This window comes from Bos indicus x Bos taurus, chromosome 21 (genome assembly GCF_003369695.1).
Source record: "Bos indicus x Bos taurus breed Angus x Brahman F1 hybrid chromosome 21, Bos_hybrid_MaternalHap_v2.0, whole genome shotgun sequence".
Classification (NCBI taxonomy): Eukaryota; Metazoa; Chordata; class Mammalia; order Artiodactyla; family Bovidae; genus Bos; species Bos indicus x Bos taurus.
The window spans coordinates 67637983-67658536 of record NC_040096.1 but is presented as its reverse complement, the minus strand read 5'-3'; the positions used below and the strand labels follow the sequence as shown (position 1 = coordinate 67658536).

Here is a 20554-nt window from a genome sequence, read left to right as displayed (position 1 = left end):
CCCTAAGTTGACTTTTTCCAGAGAAAGGTGGTCGAGGACAGCCCCCTGTTAATGTCAGAAGAGTTGGTAAAGGCACAAAATAGTAAGACAGACAGGTTCCAGTTTTGGGGTAGATGCTCGAGCAGATTCAGGGGGTCCCCTGAGGCCGGATCCGCCTTTGCCTGTCAGGTTCTCTCCGCATGACCTTTGTCACGGGGAGGGGGGGGGTCTCCCGTGGTGGCTCCCAGCAGCCGGGGACACAAAGGTGGCAGGGGCTCCCTGTGGAGAAGCTGGCCAGGACCGAACCAGGGCAAGGCTTCCTGTAGCACGGCCCCTACCCGACCTCTGTCGGCCACCAGGCTGACTCGTGGGGTCAGGCTGGCCTGTCAGTCCCCTGCCGCTCCCAGGGAAAGAGGCACCCCTTGGATACCTGCCCACCCCCCACCCCCCCGCCATCTGCAGGACCTCAGGCCACCTGTGCTGGGGCTTGGTGTGAAGCAGCGCAGACCTCCATCCAGTGCTGGCCTCAGTTTCCCCACTGACACTAGGGCTGGTTGCCAGCGTCAGCACTCACATGCCCTGCCTCCACCCCACCCCTGTTCACGGGGCCTGGAACCCCAACCTCTCCTCTTCCTCCTTCTGTGCCTGGCACTTGCTCCTGACCCCCCAGGATCCCAGCAGGGGGGAGGGTGGGGGAGAGGCAGCTGGTGCGGCCTCCCTCAGCGCCTCCCTGTCAATCCCCATCTCAGCGCTCTGCTTTCCTGGAAAGCCCCAGGTTGCCAACGCAAACGGGGTTTCCTAGCAGCTTTGCCTGCAACCTGGAGCCAAATTTCAGAGCCACGTGTTCGAGAAAGATGAAGAGAGAGGTTTGCAGGGGTCAGGCCGGAGTAAGCTCCTTGCAGCCTCACGTCCAGAGCCAGGACCTGCAGGGTCCACCCCTCCACACACTCACTCCAGGCTGACACTTGCCCTGCAGCAGCACACAACTTTCACTGCTGGGAAGTCCCTCGCACATCTAACCCAAATACCTCAAGCTGTAGAACAAGCTTTGGCCTTTCCTTGTCGCCAGGGTGCAGGCTTGCTTAGAACAGGACAGAGCAGTGCCCACCCCTGCGGGGCGAGGCTCACTTGGCACGTGAGGCCAGGTCCCCTGGGGAACCGGGTTTGAAGTTTCTTTTGCTCTGTAACCACAGCGGTGGGCCTTCCCGGTTCAGACCTGCCTCAGTCTCCCCGTTGGTACAGTGGGCAGGAAAAGGGAGTCACCACAGAACCTCTGGCCGGCCCCTGGTGGGTGGGGACACAGACCTTCTGTCTGAAGTCAACTTGGCCCCGCCCCCCCTTAGAGAGATACCATTTTAATTCATGTTTATTTTAAAAATAAATACTCTGTTCTTCATTTTCACATTGGGGTGGTGCGAGACAGTTAGGTAGGGAGGCCTTCCCGGGTGGGCAGTACCAAAGGGAACTTCTGCGCCAAACCCTCCTCCAAATGCCTGGAATGCCTCTCAGGCTTGCTGGCATGCCTGGCATGACCTCCTCCTGGCCACCAGAAGGAGGAGGATGGACGGTCCACCACGGGGGGCTTCAGGCCTGGGGTTGGGCTGAGGCTGCCTTCCGGGTCCCCCAGCTTGGGGCTCGGTGCAAGGGGAAGGTGGCCGCCCTCCGTCCACCGGGGTCCGCCCCCTCGCAGGCCAGCAGCACTATATGCAGGTAACCAGCACGTCTATGGAGGTGGACAACTCGATCTCCTCGAAGAGCACGCGGCCCCCGGCGGCCCCGGAGCCGCCGGCCTTGGCCGCAGCCCTCAGCAGGGCCTGGGCGTGGCGCAGGAAGTGCTGGTTCCGACGGCGGCCCAGTCGGCGCAGCGCCAGGATGGCAGGCACGTGGTCCCGCCTGCAGAGACACACGGGCCCCTGCTGTAGACTCGACAGCTCCAGTGACACCCTGGACCCTAGGGCGAGGGGGACCCCGGGGCTCGGACTGGAAGCGTTAGGGCACCCAGCGTTCCTGGGGGGGTGCCTGGGTCTTGAAGGGTGCAAAGACCGGCGGAGACGGGAAGAAGCAAGCCTGATGGGAACGGCCTCTGAGGCCCAGGCAGAGGTTCCGGAAACCTAGTGCACCGAAGGAGGCAGCAGGGGGCCGCGATGCCGATGCCGCAATGCCGGAGCGGGGACAGGCAGGGGAGTCAGAGCCGCCCCAGCCCAGCGGCAAGCAGACAGGCACGTGGGGGTGGGAGGCTTGGCCCAGTGTGCCGCCCCTCCCGCCCCGAGCACCCCAAGGAGCTGGAAGCACTGTCTCCCGCAGCGAGGGACTGCCGGCCAGCCTGCGCAGGGAAACCCCGAGGGCCCAAAGGCGAACCTTCCGCCTATGCGCAGTTACTCTGAATCAAGGCCAAACAGACGCCAGGCTGGGATCAGAGGATTCTCCGGTGGGGCGGGGCGGGGCAGGAGACCGGGAAGGGGCTAGGCCCGGGCTTTCTGTAGCCTCCCCATCCTGGAATCTCCAAGGCCATGGAGAGATTCAGCTGGGATTTCCATGTGCGTGATGACTCAGCACCCCCTCAAACACACACCCTAGGATCAAAGCCTTCTTCCTCCTGGCAGGTGTCGGGGCTTCCAGAAAGGGCTTTCTCCCGGAGCTGGGGGCCTGTGCCTTCCCCTAAGACTCGCTGGAGGAAGGGCTCCGGCTCCCTTCAGACTCCAGGGACCACAAGAGCGAATGAGGACGGCGAGATTAGAACACCGGGGAAGGGCAGAGACGATCCCACCAGGGCCCCCACAGCCTGAGGGTCCGGGGCCCGCAGGTCGCGCCGCCCGCACCTGCGCACGGAGGCCGGGGCTAGTCCGAGCCCCGCCCAGAGGCCCGCTCCCTGTCTCCCGTCCCCAGAACCAGCTCCGGGGTACGAACCTGATGTCGGGGTAGCTTCTGATGAGCGTCTCCAGGTGCCGCCCGATGTCGTCTTTGTAAGTCTCGCCCAGTATGTCAGCCACGCACGGGATAGCCTGGCCCAGCCACGTGGCCTCGGAGCCCTGCGGAGACGCGGGCGCGGTGGGCCACCCTCGGCCTCAGCCCCCTTCCCGCCCCCGCCTGCAGCCCCTCGGTTAGTGCCTGGTTTAGCCCTCCTGCAGCCACCACCGCGGCCCCACCAGGACCGCCTCCGGCCCCGCGGAAGGGGACATGGCCCCGGCTCAGGATTCCTCTTCCCTCCCCACGACACGGCGCAGAGTAGGCTTTCCGTGTCTGCTCAGGTGGGTGAGCCCAGGCCCCGCGGGGAAGGCCTGCCTGGCATCAGACGGGGAGTCGGGGACCAGCGGCCCAGATGAGGGGTGTCTGTGTGGGGAGGACATGCCTGAGCTCGCTCTGCTGGGGGTGGGGTGGAGGAGAGGTCCGAAACAGTCCCCGCCCATCAGACGCGGCTGCGACCCTCATCCCTCCTCAACGCAAATATATGCAACGTGTCCTCCCCACCTGGCCCGCCCCGGCACGCGGAGAGTGGGGCGAACCACTCGCCAAAGCCCGCCCACCGGGGGCCTCTTACAGGGGGCGAGATGAAACCAGACTGAGGGGGCGCTACTGGAGGGTCCGCGGGCTGGAGAACCCCCAAGAAGGCCAGCGCCCCGGGGCAGTCGGGCGATGCTCCTACCGAGCCCTGGAAGGTGCTGCCGATGGCCTGCGCTTCGAGGCCCATCTTCTGGGAGCCGCTCCCGCGGTTCGCACCCTGGAGCCGCTCGCGGGGTCTCAGGGCCTGCTCCAGGTACTCGCGGACAACATAGCGGTGCACCTCCTGCAGAGTCTCCTGAGGGGGGAAGCAGGGTCACAGGGAGGAGCCCTGGGCACGCCCCCACCAGCGCCCGCCCCGCCCCCGGATACCTGGGCCAGGGGTGGGGCCATGTGCTCCAGGAGGCCCGAGAAGGCCACCACCTTGTCCATGAGGGGCTGCAGCAGGTCCTGGGTCAGCCAGGCCTTGGTGCACAGGACCCAGAAGAGCGGCTGGGGGCAGAGTGGTGGGCAATCTGCCGAGGGTGACCTCAGCACCCACTAGACCCTCCCCTGGGCACCCAGGGCATGGCTCTGGACAGGGGCAGTTCAAGCCAAAGGGCGAGCTGGCATCTGGAAGAAAGTCTGGGGAGCTGACCACCTTCTCTAAGGTATCTTGGGGACAGCCCCTCTCCTGGCTCTAGGCCTTTCCCTGAGACTGCCTCTTCCAGGCCCTGAGGCCCCGCGGGCAAGGTTGGAGTTTGAGCCTCTAGCCAGGCCTTGCCTCGGGAGTCCTGGGGGCGCCTTGAAGGGCTGGATTAGGCGCCATTGCCTGGATCTCAGAGCTTGTCTCTCAGAGGAGGAGACTGAAAGCATTAGTCACTTAGTCGTGTCTGACTCTTTGTGACCGCGTGGACTGTACCTCCGTCCATGGGATTGAAAGGTTGTTGTTGAATCACGCGAAGACACCGGGATTCTTGGCCCCTGGAGAAGAATTCAATCCGGGGCCAGAGACGAGGCTTGATTGCTCAGAGCTTTTTTGTAATAAAGTTTTATTAAAGTATAAAGGAGATAGAGAAAGCTTCTGACATAGGCATCAGAAGGGGGCTTGCTAGTGTTAACAATGAAGTTATATAATCCAAAGAATGTCTGGAGGTTGTAAAGACCTCATCAGATCTACTCCCATAATTTACATTTTAAGATAACACTGTCCTCAGGCAGGATACATCCTTGTAAAGACCAGGTCTACTCCCATAATTAACATTTTAAGATAACAGAAGGTTTAATCCAAAGACTGTCCTTAGGCAGGATACATTATTGGTATATAATCCTAAGGAATGTGGAGAAAGAAAAAAGTTTGTCCTTTCTTCCTCCTTGAGAATTCCAGACCCCTCTCTCATTGGGGACCCCTAGATTCCCTATCAACCTGCCTAAGAAATGACTCTCTCATTCCCCCCTTTTCTTTTAGGAGAATTATGTTGCCTAGAGAAAAGGGGCGTCGTTCTCATTCCATAACTGCTTCCGAGCTGACAAGGGGCGTTGTCCCTAAGTTGGTGAGGCAACATATTCTCCTAATCCTCATATTGAGGATGTCTGATCCAGGGGCCCCAAATAGTAGCTGGAGGAACCTACAGCAGTAGCAGGAGTTTGAGCAACCATTTGTAACTTAAAAGCTTTCATGCGGCTAGAAACAAATCCAGTTATACAATTACAGATGCAGGGAGCAAACAGCAAAAACACAACATTCAGAATCAAAATAAAAAGTCACATTATGTCCATAGTTAAAGTGCAAAGTGTTGCACCAGTCCAGTTTAGGGTTGGTAGATGTCATCAGATGAAGAAGAGGCATCGCATGTGATTGTTGTCAAAAGTATTCACAGACTTGGAGAAAGTCTTTTCCTTGAAGTGGAGATGTCCACCACAGGAAGCCTTCCACTGATGAAGAGGGGAGTGCTCCGCAGACCCAGCAGTTAGACCCATTGTGGAATGCAGCATAGGAGTGAGCTCAGGACAGGAAGACATTGTCTTGAGGATCCAATGACAGACTCAGGATATTTGGAGTCAGAAGTAGACTCACATAGATTATCAGGCCCATCTGCTGCCCTTTGTTTAACTCTAGAGCTCGGGTCAGGGCCACAAGCTCTGCTAACTGAGCACGGTTTCCTGGGGGAGAGATTTTGCTTCCAAAACCTGTTCAGCAGTCACCACGGCATAACCTGCTTTACGCTTTCCATCTTGAACAAGAGAACTGCCATCTGTAAATATTTCCATGTCAGGATTGTCTAATGGGGTATTCTTTAGATCCTCCCGAGCTGCATAGTTTAAAGTTAGGAATTGAGAACAATCGTGATCAGGTGTTTCATTTTCCTTCTCAGGAAGGAAAGTGGCAGGATTTAAATTTCCACAAACTTTAAGCTTAGTTACTGGTCCTTCTAACAATGACTGATACTTAAGAAGCCTACTGTCTGTCATCCAAATATTAACCTTAGAATTTAATATTCCACTCACATCATGAGAAGTCAGTACAGTAAGGTTTCGTCCATTAATTATTTTTAAAGCTTCAGGTGCTAATAAAGCCACTGTCCCAATTACTCTTAGGCAGTGGGGCCACCCACTTGAAACTACATCTAATTCTCTGCTTAGATAAGCAATAGGTTGCTGGTGAGGCCCTTGGGGTTGTGTCAAAACTCCCTAAGCCACACCTTTTCTTTCAATGACAAACAAATTAAATTCTGACCCTGTGGGCAAGCTCAGAGCTGGAGCTTGCAGGAGAGCAGTCTGAAGAACCTTAAAAGCCTTTTGAGTTTCTGGAGACCAAACCAGTTTGTCGGTTTGGGCCTGCTGAGTTTCAGCTATAAGTTTATATAAAGGCCGGGCAAGTTCCCCATAACCCAGAATCCAAATTCGACAGTAACCTGTGATTCCCCAAAATCCTCTCAATTGTCTTAAAGTCATAGGTAGGGGATGATTTAGTATAGGTTTAATTCTCTCAGGGCCTATGGCCCTAGTCCCTTCTGATATGATTAGGCCCAGATATCTAACCAGATATCTAACAATCTAACCCAGATATCTAACAATCTAACCCAGATTGTTGACAAAGCTGAGCCTTTTCTGAGTCCCTTCTGATATGATTAGGCCCAGATATCTAACCGATTGTTGACAAAGCTGAGCCTCTTCTCTTGATGCCTTGTAACCACAGCCTGCCAGAAAGTTTAAGAAATCTTCTGAGGCTCGCGAACAAGCTTCCTCTGTCTCAGCACAGAGCAAAATATCATCTACATATTGTAACACCACTGCTTCAGAGCTACTAAAGTTTTGCAGATCCCGTGACAAACTTTGTCCAAATAAGTGAGGACTGTCACAAAATCCCTGGGGCAAAACTGTCCAGGTTAACTGAGAAGCTGGCTGTGTAGGGTCTTCAAAGGCAAATAGAAATGGACTTTCTTCCGCCAAAGGCACTGAATAGAAGGCATCTTTAAATCAATTCCTGAGAAATATTTGGCCCGTTCAGGAATTTCAGACAATAGAGTATAAGGATTAGGCACCACGGGGTGTAAAGGAACTACAGCCTCATTTATTATTCGTAAATCTTGAACTAGTCTCCATTTACCATTCGATTTCTTTATACCCAAAATAGGAGTATTGCAAGGACTGTTACAGGGAATTAATAGTCCCTGCTCCTTTAAATTTTCGATGATGGGTTTTAACCCTTCCTTAACTTCAGGTTTCAGTGGATACGTCTTCTTATGTGGAAATACGTGTGGGTCTTTGAGCTTAACAACTACCGGAATAGCATTTTGTGCTCGACCCACAGATTTTCCATCAGCCCATACTCTAGGATTTACATTTTGTTCAACTAAAGGGAGGGAAAGGGAGGGCTCCATATTCATGAAAACAGAGGCATGGACCTTGCTCAGTATATCCCTTCCCAAAAGGGGTGAGGGAGATTCTGGCACAATCAGAAACTCGTGTGAAAACAGCACAGAATCCCAGTTGCAAGATAAAGAATAACTGAAATAATACCTTTTGGCTCGTCCAGACAGTCCCATTACAGAAGCGGATCAGGAAGAAAGTGGGCCAGGGGCTTCAGCAAGCACAGAATAAATTGCCCCAGTATCTAAAAGGAAATCGACAGATTGGCCCCCCACAATTACTAATACTCGGGGTTCCTCAGGTGTAATTAGGATGGGAGCTTGTGTGGGGACCCCCGGGCACCTTCAGTCCTGAGTGTCTTGAGAGTCCGACCCCGGAGACCTACGCCTCTGGGGGCAGTCTCTTTTCCGGTGTGGTCTTTTGCAGACCAGACATGGAGCCGGGGGCGGCTAAGATGCCTGAGGGCAATCCCATCCCTTTTCACCTGGGCCCCTCTGGGCATTTTTCTCAGGCTGTTTAAGAATGTTTTTCGTAGCCATGGCGAAGGCTTCCACCTTTTCCTTTGTCTTTTTTTGCCTTTCTTTCTTTTCCTCATATTTCCTACCATAATAGACTGTCTGAGCCAGTTGTAACAGAGTATCTAAAGACTGATTTGGTCCATACACCCATTTTAATAGTTTACCGTGGATATCTGGAGCCGACTGAGTGAGAAATCTATCCTTTAAGATCACTTTTCCCTCTTCACTTTCAGGATCAATCTCAGTGAATCTGTGAAGGCCTTCTCTCAGTCTATCTAGGAATTTACCAGGAGCTTCTTTCTCCTCCTGTTCTATGTCTGCCAATTTGTCATAGTTTAAAGGCTTAGAACGCGCCCGCCCCTCAAGAATACATCTAACAAAACGACTCTGATCCCATCTTCCTTTAGCTGTGTTGTAGTCCCAGTCTGGTTCTGTAGTTGGGACCGCCTGATTCCCAGTGGGGAGGGCCGCTATCTCGTTCTCCCTCTTCCCTACTGATTCATTACCAAGCCATTCATCTCCATAAGCAACCGCTTTTCCCAAAACTCGAGTCTTTGACTCGGGAGTCAGCCTTTGTCCCAAGATATACATCACGTCCTTCCAAGTGAAGTCATAAAGCAGAGTAATACCTTTAAAAGCTCTAATATATTTTTCTGGTTCCTCTAAATAGTCTCCCAGATCCTCCTTGATTCTTTGTATTTCTTGATAAAAGAAAGGCTTATTAACTGTCATAGACTGATTATTTCTCCCGGTGGGTGTTTCATAAAGAGGCAACAGCTTGTGTGGCTGTTCCTCAGTCTCTCTGGCTGCTCTGTGCATATGATCCCAGGGATAGATTGGAGAAACCTGTTTTTCCTCTTCTCTTTGTCTCCTGTCCTCCATCTCATCTCTTACTTCGATGGTCTGAGTTTCTACTGAAACCAGAGTAGTCTGAGGTCGTACTGAGACAGGAGTTGTTTGGACCTCCATGTGGGCAGTTTGAATCCCAGTTTGGAGTCCCAGGTACGGGGGCAAAGTAAGAGGACAGGAGGGAGCTGAAGGTTTCACCCCCAAATCTATACCCTTAGGACATAAGTCTGGCATATTTCGCAGAGAGAAAAAGGGCAACACATATGCTACTTCTACCCATTTTCCTTGTTCCTTACAGAACCGGTCTAATTGCAGAACAGTATTATACTTAAGAGACCCTCCAACTGGCCACCGTTCGCCGTCCTCCAATGGATACCGTGGCCATGCAGTATCACATAGGAAGACCAGGTGTGTCTTCTTTAAGCCCTGGGGATCAAATCTATCCCAGTTTTTCAGGATACAGTTCAAAGGAGTGAGGCTGGAATTGTTAGCTCCCATCTGTAAGAGAGAAAAAAAGCGACCAGAGCCATTTTTTCTACCGGAGGCATCCCTCCATGCTCTAGATGGGGGTGTAGACAGATGTTACACCAAAAGCTTCTCCTTCCTGGTCGGACTCTTCTTCTCCTCCCGGTTCTACCACCGAGGTGGGTGGGGATGTACCAGGGGTAGACTTGATAGCATCCCTACTTGACGTCCAGCTCTTCACCTTTAACCTTGCTTGCCTCTGATGTCACCTGGAGTGAATCAGAGTAACCTTCCGGAATGCCTCCCAAGCTAAGACTACTAGGGGAAACATTCGTCACCTGAGTGCCTGTGCACGACCCTGAGTATTTCCTGACCACAATAAGACCGACACGAACACAAAACTGAGATGTTCTTTCCAAGCATCACCACACCAGTATAACAGCCTCCTCTGATCCACTAAGAGCCGATGTTACCAAAGGGAAAAAACCCATCGCAGTCAAGCTAGAGCTCCATCTAGCTTCCGAACTTTCGATTCCTAGCAAGGCTAGATGCTTTCTTGAATACCAATCCAAGTTTGGGACCTAAGCCGCACTACACAATAACAGTATAGATGAGTCTATGATCCGATAGATTAGGTTAGTACTTCTAATTCCCAAGGAGTTATGAAATGGTCAAAGAGACCGAAAAGTTTGACCGAGAAAGGAGAGTTCGGTCCACATGCTTTGCCCATTTCTGGTCAGTTCCCGAAGGAGACACTGGGTGCCTCTTGGCATTGGCGGGTCGGTGTAACGCCCCGACAGGTTTCTGCCATAAGTCGTATGAGATCACCGTGGAACCGCAGAACAGGGCTCCTTACTTGCTTCACGCAGGGCATGCCATTCATTCACACAAGCACACCATAGAGTTACTAAAGCACAGCAGAAAATGTGTTCACTAAGAGAACAAAGAACTAAAGCTCCAAGCATCCTTACCTTGTCCTGAAGACTCCCGGACGAGCCCCCAAGATGAAAGGTTTTTGTTGAATCACGCGAAGACACCGGGATTCTTGGCCCCTGGAGGAGAAGAATTCAATCTGGGGCCAGAGACCAGGCTTGATTGCTCAGAGCTTTTGTGTAATGAAGTTTTATTAAAGTATAAAGGAGACAGAGAAAGCTTCTGACATAGGCATCAGAAGGGGGCAGAAAGAGTACCCGCTTGCTAGTGTTAACAATGAAATTATATAATCCAAAGAATGTCTGGAGGTTGTAAAGACTTCATCAGATCTACTCCCATAATCTACATTTTAAGATAACACTGTCCTCAGGCAGGATACATCCTTGTAAAGACCAGGTCTACTCCCATAATTAACATTTTAAGATAACAGAAGGTTTAATCCAAAGACTGTCCTTAGGCAGCATACATTATTCTTATATAATCCTAAGGAATGTGGAGAAAGAAAAAGTTTGTCCTTTCTTCCTCCTTGAGAATTCCAGACCCCTCTCTCCTTGGGGACCTCTAGACTCCCTATCAACCTGCCTAGGAAATGACTCTCTCAGGACTCTCCAGGCAAGTATACTAGAGTGGGTTGCCATTCCCTTCTCCAGGGGATCTTCCTCACCCAGGGATGGAACCTGGGTGTCCTGCAATTATAGGTAGATTCTTTACCATCTCAGTCACCAGAGAAGCCCATGGAGAGTGAAGGACGAAGGTAATTGTTTACCAACTGTTCTTGCTCAGCTGGGAACATGTCTGGGTTCCCTGCCTGTGCCCAAAACACCCCAACACGCCCCTATGGTAAATGACTGCTGTGACTTGGGTCCCAGGCTCAGGACACAGGGCGCACCTGCTGGGAAAGGAAAGTGGGGAGAAAGGGCCCGCCCCCTCACCTGGACAGCGCCCTGCAAGCCCTGGAGCAGCCGCTTCTGAAAGGCACGGGCGGCAGCCCCCAGGGCCTTCTCCAGCTCTCCAAAGCTTTCCGGGAACTTGGCCAGAAGGTGAGTCCTGGGGAGAGGGAGGGGCCAGGAGGGGGCAAAGTGGGCAAGGGGTCACGGCCTGGCATACAGCCGTGAAGGCTGGGTGCCACCCCAGCTCCAATCACTCAGACTATAGTGTGAAGGGCAGCCCCCTGGGGCGGCACAGTGGAGAAGCCCTGGGAGCGGTCACGTGACAGGGCAGCACTGTGCCCGGGAGCCGAGCACAGGCGGGTGGGACAGGGGAGTGTTCCAGGTCCCACCGCGTGGCAGGGCCTCCTTTGGCAGGGCTGAGCCAGACCTCCATCCCTCCTGGTGACAGAACAGTGCAGCACAGCCCTTCCTGGCCCAGAGGCCCTCCTCAGACGCTGTGAGAGTTGCTCAGTCGTGTCCGACTCTTTGTGACCCCGTGACTGTAGCCCGCCAGGCTCCTCTGTCCACGGGATACTCCAGGCCAGAATATTGGAGTGGGTTTCCATTCGCTTCTCCAGAGGATCTTCCTGACCCGGGGATTGAACCCAGGTCTCCTACATTGCAGGTGGATTCCTTATCCTTTGAGCTCCCAGGGAAGCCCTTTGAGCCTCATAACTGCCTCTCCAAATATCACAATGTCCCCATTTCATCATTGAGGAGGCAGGGCTAGGCTCTCCCAGTTTGCAGCCCAGGGACACAGAAAGTGAAATCTCTCAGTCGAGTCCAACTCTTGGTGACCCCAAGGACTGTAGCTTGCCAGGCTCCTCCATCCATGGGATTTTCCTGGCAAGAGTACTCGAGTGGGTTGCCATTTCCTTCTCCAGAAAGACAGGCTAAATTTCTACCAGGGGCTTGACCAGAGATGGCCTACACCAGAGTCCCCTGTGCCCAGGGCCAGCCTGGCACAGTCTAGGGACAAGAGTGTTAGAGATCCAGCGCCTTATCACGGTCGTGCTTTGGGTTCCCAGGTGCAGCAAGTACTGCCTGCGTGACCGAGGACCAGCGGCGATGCCTCTCTGAGCCCCCACACTGCAGTCCCGTCTGGCCGTGGGGACATCACACCATCAGCAGTAGCTGATGCATCTTCAGCTGGGGGACACTACGGCTTAGCCTGGGCTGAAGGCTCTGGCAGCCCACAGCGGAGGGCCACTGCCCCCTGAGGCAGAGGAACCCAGGCCCTGGCACCAGCAAAGCCCTGGGGATCGGGGGCCGAGGGGGAGTGTCAGGGAGGGCTTCCAAGAAGAGAGAGGGTCCCTAAAAGGAAGAAGGCTGAGCGGGATGAAGGGAGGAGAGCATGGAGCCCTGGGTGGCAAGGATGAGCTGGGCAAGGGTGGCTGGAACCTTGGCCTCTGCTCAGCCCTGAAGCTCCCCGCGTCCCTTCCAGGGCCTCAGCTCTGCGGGGCCAAGGGAGGACCCCACGGAGGGGACAGGGGCAGGGACGAGCACGGAGAAGGGGTCCTTTCTGGGAGGCCTCTGGGCAAGGCCACCAAGGGGCCGCATGGGGGGGTATCTGCGTCGCGGTTCCCAGGGCTCTCTCGCCCCCTGCCGGTCGCGCTGGGCACCGCGAGACAAACCCACCTGAGCTCCTGGCAGGCATTGATGCTGGCGCACAGGTTAGGCTCGCTCACCGCCCCCGATTTCAGAAAAGCCTTTTCGTACCTGGGGGGCGGGGTACGCAGGGGCCTTGGAGACTCTTCCTGGCTGCTAAGACCCCGAGTCTGCCCTCCAGGCTTCTCCCTCCCAGTTGTCTGGAATCTCGGATTCCCAGGAAACGGGATAGGTGGGTCCTCCCCAGGGACAAACAGTCCACACCCTGGCCACCCCGCCCACCACATCCCGGCCCAGGATTTGCCCGCACTTTTGCAGGAAGAGCCCCAGCGCCCGGGCGCAGATCCCCAACATGGTGGCCTCCAGCTCTGCGGAGATGTCGCCGGCCGCCTTCACGTGCTCCACCACGAGCTGCGAGCGAGCACGTCTGAGCCCTCGGTCCCAATGTTCCCAGCACCGACCTCGACCCTCCCCGATCTGCCTCCCAGTCTTGGCTCCGACTTCCAGGGGCCCCGATTTCCAGGGGGTCAGCCCTCCCAGCTCTGCACACTCACGTGGACCGCCCCCCCCCCCCCGCCCCCGCGCTAAGCTGGGAGCTGTGGCCTTGCTCTCCCAGCTTGGCTATGAGACCCGAGGACCTCTGACTGCGCACCTACGTGGGGCCTCAGGCTCCTGTCCGATTGGGAGAGGCGGTTGTGACTGTGACTTTTAAGAGAGTCTCCACTGCCCGAGGCCCAAACACACGTCCTTCCCTCCAGCGCACCATGCAGACGTCGAAGGACAGCGACGTGTGGTAGAGGCCCCGCAGCACGTCGGGGGCATCCGCAGCCGCCCAGGACTCAGCTGCAGCTGCAGGATGCCATCGAAGCAGCTTGCGATCTTGGTCTGTGAGGGCCAGGGAAGGGGCCACGGTGAGTGAGACCCTCCCAGGAGGGAGGCCCCCCCACCTCCAAGACCTAGGGCGCGCCCTTGGAGACAAGAGCACCCCTGCCGGGACACAGGCCCACGCCCGAGGCCGCAGGGCGCAGAGAGGCTCGGGCCCTGGGCACTGCGCCTCCCTAGCCCGCTGGCATTGACCACCCTCTACCTGGACCCCGCCCCCTCCGGCCCGGCCCCGGTCTCACCTCCAGGAAGCTGGTGTAGTCGTCCTCCAGTCGGGCCCACACGTCCGGTGCCAGGAGCGGGGGCAGCGGCTCCGAGGGCAGAGCCTGGTCCTGGGAGCCCAGGAAATCAGGACTGGAAGGCAGGGCGGGGCCTGAAAGTCGGGGCGGGACTCTGATGCGGCCGCGGCTGCCCCCACTGCCCTCTGCCTTGGCTCAAAGCCTAACGCCATCGCTGTGAGGCCCAGAATCTGGGATTCCATTCACACGCCTGGCCCGCCACCCCGCCCTCCAGGATTCCGTGCCAAACGCCCCTCCGCCCAACTTCCCACCTCAGGATTTCCTGGCTAAGCAGTCAGCGGAGCTGCCCCGAAAGCATAAAGATGGCAGTCCGGATGGACCTCCACCAGCTTGCTTCGGGAGTGACCTCCACCCTCACGCTCGGGTTCACCCAAGATTGAGCTCTAAACGCCCCCAGGACCTTGCAGTTCAGGATCCAGCTAGGATCCAGCCCACACCGGGGCGGGTGCCTGTCTGCAGCCACACAGAATAGTAAGGAGCCCAGCACTTTGGCGCCCCCTCCAATTGCCCGTCTGCCTGGGGAGCTGGGGAGCGCTCAGGGGCACGGGCGACCCACCCCATCACGTTCTGCACAGCCCTGAACCGAGGTGTCCATCCAAAGCAAGAGTGGGGGTGAAAGCCAGCCCTCAAGGAGCGCGGTGAGCCCCTGGTTGTGTCCAGCCTGGAGGGGGCGCCCTTGGCCAGTTCACTCAAAGGCCCCACGTGGACTAGGGGGGACTCACTGGGCTCACCGCCTCGGAAGCAACCCCGCCCGGAGCGCTTTCCAGCTTCCGAACCCGAGAGGGAGAGCACCAGGGTCTGGGATGGGGAAGAGAGAATGTCAAAGGGCTCCCGGATCGGATCTTGGGTGCCTAACAGCCAGCACTCTCCCGGGGAGGAAAAGGTGCCCTGTGCCCTTCAGAGCAGGTTCCTGAAGGCTTCGCGCGCGGGCAGTGCCAGCCCCTCCTTGCCCTCGCCCCACCCCGCGGCCTCCGGCCCGGGCTTCACCTGCTGTAGACGTTGGCGACCCAGTCCAGCAGCACGTAGAGCTGCTTGCAGCCGCGGGCGTCGTGCGCGAGCTCCTGGAGGCGCCCGGCCACCGCGCCGTGGAAGGCACGCAGGTAGGCCTCCCACGCCGGGAAGCCGGCGGCCGCGTAAGCGGGGTGCACCTCCCGCTGCACCTTCTGCAGGTCGCGGCGAACCAAAGCTCCGAGCTCGGCCAGGAGCCGGGCTAAGTCCAGGGCAGCGCCGTCCGCCCCCGGCGCCTCCCCCGCGCTCGCCTGCCGCACGCGCTCCTCCGCGCTCCGCCGCACGGAGTACTCCCAGTACTGGCGCTTCTGCTCAAAGCGGAGTTCAACGGCCCCCGAGGAGGACGTCCACCCCTTTACCTGGATGTCCCAGCACTGGACGGGGGTGGGGTCAGGCTGGAGGGGGCTGGCCCAGGCCACCGGGGGCTTATCGAGGCCTTGCACCCCGCAGGGAAGGCCGTAGGAGGGGCCTTGCTGCTGCTGCTGCTGCTGCTCAGTGGCTTCAGTCCTGTCTGACTCTGTGGGACCCCAGAGACGGCAGCCCACAAGGCTCCCCTGTCCCTGGGATTCTCCAGGCAAGAACACTGGAGTGGGTTGCCATTTCCTTCTCCTTGGTTCTATATTTAACCAGGGGCTGGAGGTTCCCAACTCTCTTCCCCACTGCCACCCCCACCCCGGCTCCGTAGAGGACCGGGAGGGGGTCTCCAGGGCTTGGGGACCTGGGCGCAGGGCCCTCACCACCCCCAGGCTGCCCCAGGCTCCGCTCACTCCCCACCCACTTTTAGCCCCGCCTGGCTGATGGGGAAAAATTAGAGAAACTTCTTGGCCTGCTGGGACCTCGCTCCCACTGTGTAAAGACAAGTTGAAGGTGGTGGGGGCCAGCAAGTTCTCACTTCAGCCCAAGGAACTAGGGCCCAAAAGAGGGCAGGACCTGCTGAAATCACTGACCAACCAGAGACTGAGCCACCCCCCATCCCCAGGCCACCCCTCACCACGGGGACAAAGGCTAGGCTGGAGCCAGCACCTGACCCTTGGGTGATATTGGGCCGGAGCAGCCTCTCCCCAGGCCTCGGTGTGCCTGGGGTGATTGACACCAGGACGGGCAGGGCCCAGCCCCTAACCCACCCCTCTCCCCGCACCTGTCAGCAAGATGTCCGTCCAGGGGACAGACATGCAGGGGGTCACTGAGGCCTACCTTCCTCTCCCAGAGGCGGCTGAGCAGCTGGAAGGAGGCTGCCCGGAGGGAGGGGCCGGCCCAGGTGCTCCATGCGGGCCTTATCAGCCCCGCCCCGGCCACAGGTCCTGGTTCTCCCAGATGCCAGGACTCAGGGACCGTGCCCTCAGATCAGCCCCGACACAGCAGGGAGCATCGTGCCAGCAGCTGTCTGTCCCCTCCTTTCCCCACCCCCCACCGTACCGCCATCCTGCCCCACTCAGGGCTATGTCTCCAGGGAGTGTGGGGGCAGGACAAGCCAGATTACCTTGGTTGGCAAGAGCTCACACTTAGTAAGCACCTACTGTATGCTCGGTCCAATGCCTGGCACGTGTCAGATCCCCATGACAACAAAGTGACAGGGTGTCATTCACCCCACTTCATAGATAAGGAAACAGGCTCAGAGAGGGGCAGGGTCTTGCCTTAAGCCACACAGCTCAGGGGTTGGGAGTCAGGACCAGCCTGGGTCTGGCTAGGAACCTGGGAGCAGAGGCTGAACCCTGTCTCCCAGTACCAGCAGCCCAGCATTGCTGCCCAGGGAACCCTTTCTCCTGGCAGAGGGTCCGAAGGTGGGCAGGCTGCCAGATGCCAGGAGTGGCATCAGACTTGAGTTCTCCCAGGAAGCTGAGGGGAAAATTCTGGGGGAAGAGGGGCAGCTGCCGGCTGGGTCTCACGGGAGGTAACAGAGGCAAAGACTTGAAACCCAGCCACCCTGCCTGACCACCTCGTCCCAAAGCCCATCGAGGGCCCCCTGGTGTTCCTCTGCCCCCTGCTCCCTGAATCCTCCTTCAGCAGCTTCCCAAGTCATTCTTGACCTTCACGAGGCACAAGTCAATCAGGTCACTCTCCTGCTTTAAACCCTTCCGTGGCTCCTCACAGCCTGGCATTTGAAGCCCCCTCGCCCCCCATCATGGTCTGTACTTCTTCCAGCCTCACTCCCAGGCCTCCTGGGCCTGCACCCAGCCAGCCTCCCAGCTTCTGCTCAGGCAGCTCCTCCTCCCAGCCTCTCCCTCTGGATTTCAGAAGCTGGGGTGCAGTTGTCTCCACCTCCGAGCAGTCCTTGGGCTGTTCTGTACCACCTGCCTGCTCATCAGGCCCCCGGACTGGCCCCCTGGTGATGGGGCCTCCTCACTGGCCTGGGGACCTCTGTCCATCCACCCCTCCATCTCCCCGAAGGCAGCCTGCGGGGGCAGTGAGCCTTCAGTGTGAGGGTCACCCCTGCCTGTGCGGGCCCTCTCGGGCATCAGGCTGGTGTCTTCTGGGCTGCAGACTCCCTGCTGACTCTGCCGTGGCCCCTGCCCCGGGCCTGCCTCCCCATGGGGCCTTTTCCTGGCCCTCTTTCTCTGTGTTCTGTTGCCCTGAGTGTTAAGAGGCCCTGGCCCCTGCACCTTGGCCTCAGCTGAGCCTCAGGAGCCAGGAGACGCAGGCCTGGGCTGTGCCCTGAGGCCCATGTTCTCCAGGTCAGGGCATCGCGCCCACTGCAGGGCCAGGAGCAGGGTTGGGAGCACCACCCAGAGGCTATGCTTACCGGAAGCTCCCACCTGAGGCCACCCTGTCTGTGACCAAGTCAGGTCTGGGCTCCCCTCAGCACTGGGTATCTCCACCCCAGCTTCCCCCCGCTTTTCCCAGGCCTGCCCTCCTATAGCGGCCCCTCCCAGGTATCCCATCGCAGTCCCAATCTTGCCACCTCCCCAGGGCCTGGGCCAGCACCCCATCCTTCAAAGCTCCAAAGTAGCCAGCTGGGGCAGAGGACGGCGTCTCCCTCGTACCTCCCCCATCACCTGGTCACAGGTCCTAACTGTACTCCTTCCTAGACCCCCTGGATTCCATCTCCTTAGAGGGGTCGGGGGTCTTGCCAGAATATAAACCTCCCTTAAAGCCCTTCTCTGCCGCGTAAGATTCTTCTGAAATAAGGAAGAAGACAAGCATGTGTGTTCTGAGGACATTCAACATTTGCCTAGAAGAACTAGTTAAGTCAATAAGGCAAGAAAAATGAATAAGAGGTATAAATATTGGGAAGGACCTGATAAGAATGTCATTATTTGGAGGTGCTATGATTACCTGCTTAGAAATAGCTTTCTGAAACTCCAGAAAAGCCTATTTTCAAAAAGTTCTTAACCGGACATGGAACAATGGACTGGTTCAAAATTGGGAAAGGAGTACGTCAAGGCTGTATATTGTCAACCTGCTTATTTAATGTCTAAGCAGAGTCCATCGTGTGAAATGCTGGGGGAAGCACAACTGGAATCAAGATTGTTGGAAGAAATATCAATAAACTCAGCTAAGCAGATGATACCACCCTTATGGCAGAAAGTGAAGAAGAACTAGAGAGTCTCTTGACGAAGGTGAAACAGAGTGAAAAAACTGGCTTAAAATTCAGCATTCAAAAAATGAAGATCATGCCATCCAGTTCTATCACTTCATGGCAAATAGATGGGGAGAATGGAAACAGCAACAGACTATTTTCTTGGGCTTCAAAATCACTGCAGATGGTGACTGTAGCCATGTAATTAAAAAACGCTTGGTCCTTGGAAGAAAAGCTATGACAAACCTAGACAGCATATTAAAAAGCAGAGACATTACTTTGCTGACAATTGTCTGTATACTCAAAGCTATGACTTTTCCAGTAGTCATGTATGGATTTGAGAGTTGGACCACAAAAAAGGCTGAGTGCCGAAGAATCGATGCTTTTGAACTGTGGTGTTGGAGAAGACTCTTGAGTCCCTTGGACTCTAGGAGATCAAAACCAGTCAATCCTGAATAATTTTTGGAAGGACTGATGCTGAAGGTGAAGCTCTAGTACTTTGGCCACCTGATGCAAAGAGTCGACTCATTAGAAAAGACCCTGGTGCTGGGAAAGATTGAAGGCAGGAGGAGAAGGGGACGACAGAGGATGAGACAGTTGGATGGCATCACCAACTCAATGGACATAAGTCTGAGCAAACCCGGGGGATGGTGAAGGACAGGGAGGCCTGGCGTGCTGCGGTCCATGGGGTGGCAGAGTCGGACACGACTGAGTGACTGAACAACAACAAAAGGGCATGTAAAAGCCTTCCCTTCTTGAGGCTTTCCTCGTAGCTCAGTGGGAGAGAATCCACCTGCCAACGCAAGAGAGATGGCTTCGATCCCTGATCCGGCAAGATCCCATATGCTGCGGGGCAACTGAGCCCTTGCACCCCAACTATTGAGCCTGTGCTCCAGAGCCCCGAACGGCAGGTACTGAAGCCCGCGTGCCTAGAACCTGTGCTCCACTGAGATGAGAGAGGCCTGCCCTCCACAGCGGAGCGCAGCCCCCACTGGCTAGAAACAGAGAAGCCCTGCAGCAGTGACAACCCAGCATAGCCAAAAACAGATAAATACCAACTTTAAAGAGGCTTCCCTTAATGCAGCAACCAGATAGAACCCTTGTTCCCCCCGACGCTGCCTTCCCCTTCAGGAGAAGCACACGTTCCTCCTTAGCTCGGCATTCAAGGCCGTACCTGGCCCCTCCAGTTTCTTCTACTCTCTCACCCACTCTGCTCACTCGGATACACTCACGTGTCCTCCGCACCTTTGTACACACTATCCTCTCTGCCAACAGTGACCTCACCCTCACCTTCTCCAGCTGCTCGTGGCTGCTTCACGGCTCAGCTCAGGTGGCTCCTCTGGCAAGAAGCCTTCCCCGACTCCCTGAGCCCCAGACCACAGTCAGGACCTCCTGCTCCGTGCCTGGTTTCTGACCTGCGCATGCCTCCTCCCATGACGGAGGGGCACTTCCAGGGTCGGGGGCATCTTCCCCTTGACCAGGAGCCCCCCAGGGCAGGGAGTGGGCCTGACCCAGCGTCCAACCATGGCAGGTGCCCAAGGAACACAGATAAGCAGTTTCATGTAGGCGCATCCGCCCTTGGGTGTGCAGCCACTTCTGTGACTGGTGTCCCCTGGGGTGTGTGCCTCAGCGGGTCTCTGAGTGGCTGTGTCTGTGCGTGTCCCTCTGTCTGCGTGTCTCCATGTCCCTGTCTGTCTGTCTGCTTCTATGTGTGTGTGCGTGTTCACTGTGACTTGAGCTGGCATTCTGGTCTGGGCTCTAAGCTGAAGCCGTTAGCCTGGAAGGCCACCGGCAGAACCGGAATTTTCCCTAAGCCCTTGAATCCCCGCCTCCTGCGCACAACACCCCAGAGGCCCTCCTCCTCTGCCTGCGTGGACATACCTGCCAGGTGAGTAGACGCTGGGCCCCAGGCAGAGCGGGGCCACCAGGAGAAGCCGGCGGGGCTGGGCCCTCAGAGCGGGACCCGGGCGATGGGGCCTCTGGAGCAGCCAGGGGGACTGACCGACGGCTGGGGCTTTCCAGCTGCGGTCACACCGGCCGACCCCCGCCCCACCCCCAGCCCCACCCCACCACGAGCCCTGCTTTCACTTTCAGATGTCCTCCCCCCGCCCCCGCCCGCCCTGCTCAGAGGCAATCAGGCCAACCTTTGATTCCTGCAGCAGTGGGGAGCCCAGCCCAAGCTCAGGTCAGGGGCCCTGGTGGCTGTCAGCTTAAAAA

At 56.8% G+C, this 20554-nt stretch overlaps 1 protein-coding gene across 1 annotated transcript; it reads right to left on the bottom strand.

The window, feature by feature from the left end:
• Positions 1-1327: 1327 nt before the first annotated feature.
• Positions 1328-16242, bottom strand: LOC113879615 (exocyst complex component 3-like protein 4). The gene is given in 14 exon segments (XM_027521200.1): positions 1328-1872; positions 2887-3008; positions 3623-3775; positions 3850-3969; positions 11027-11141; positions 12662-12742; positions 12942-13042; positions 13395-13468; positions 13471-13516; positions 13756-13867; positions 14800-15194; positions 15812-15897; positions 16015-16121; positions 16232-16242. Coding segments are annotated over 14 exon segments (1716 nt in total). The 3' UTR covers positions 1328-1679.
• Between the last annotated feature and the right edge of the window lie 4312 nt (positions 16243-20554).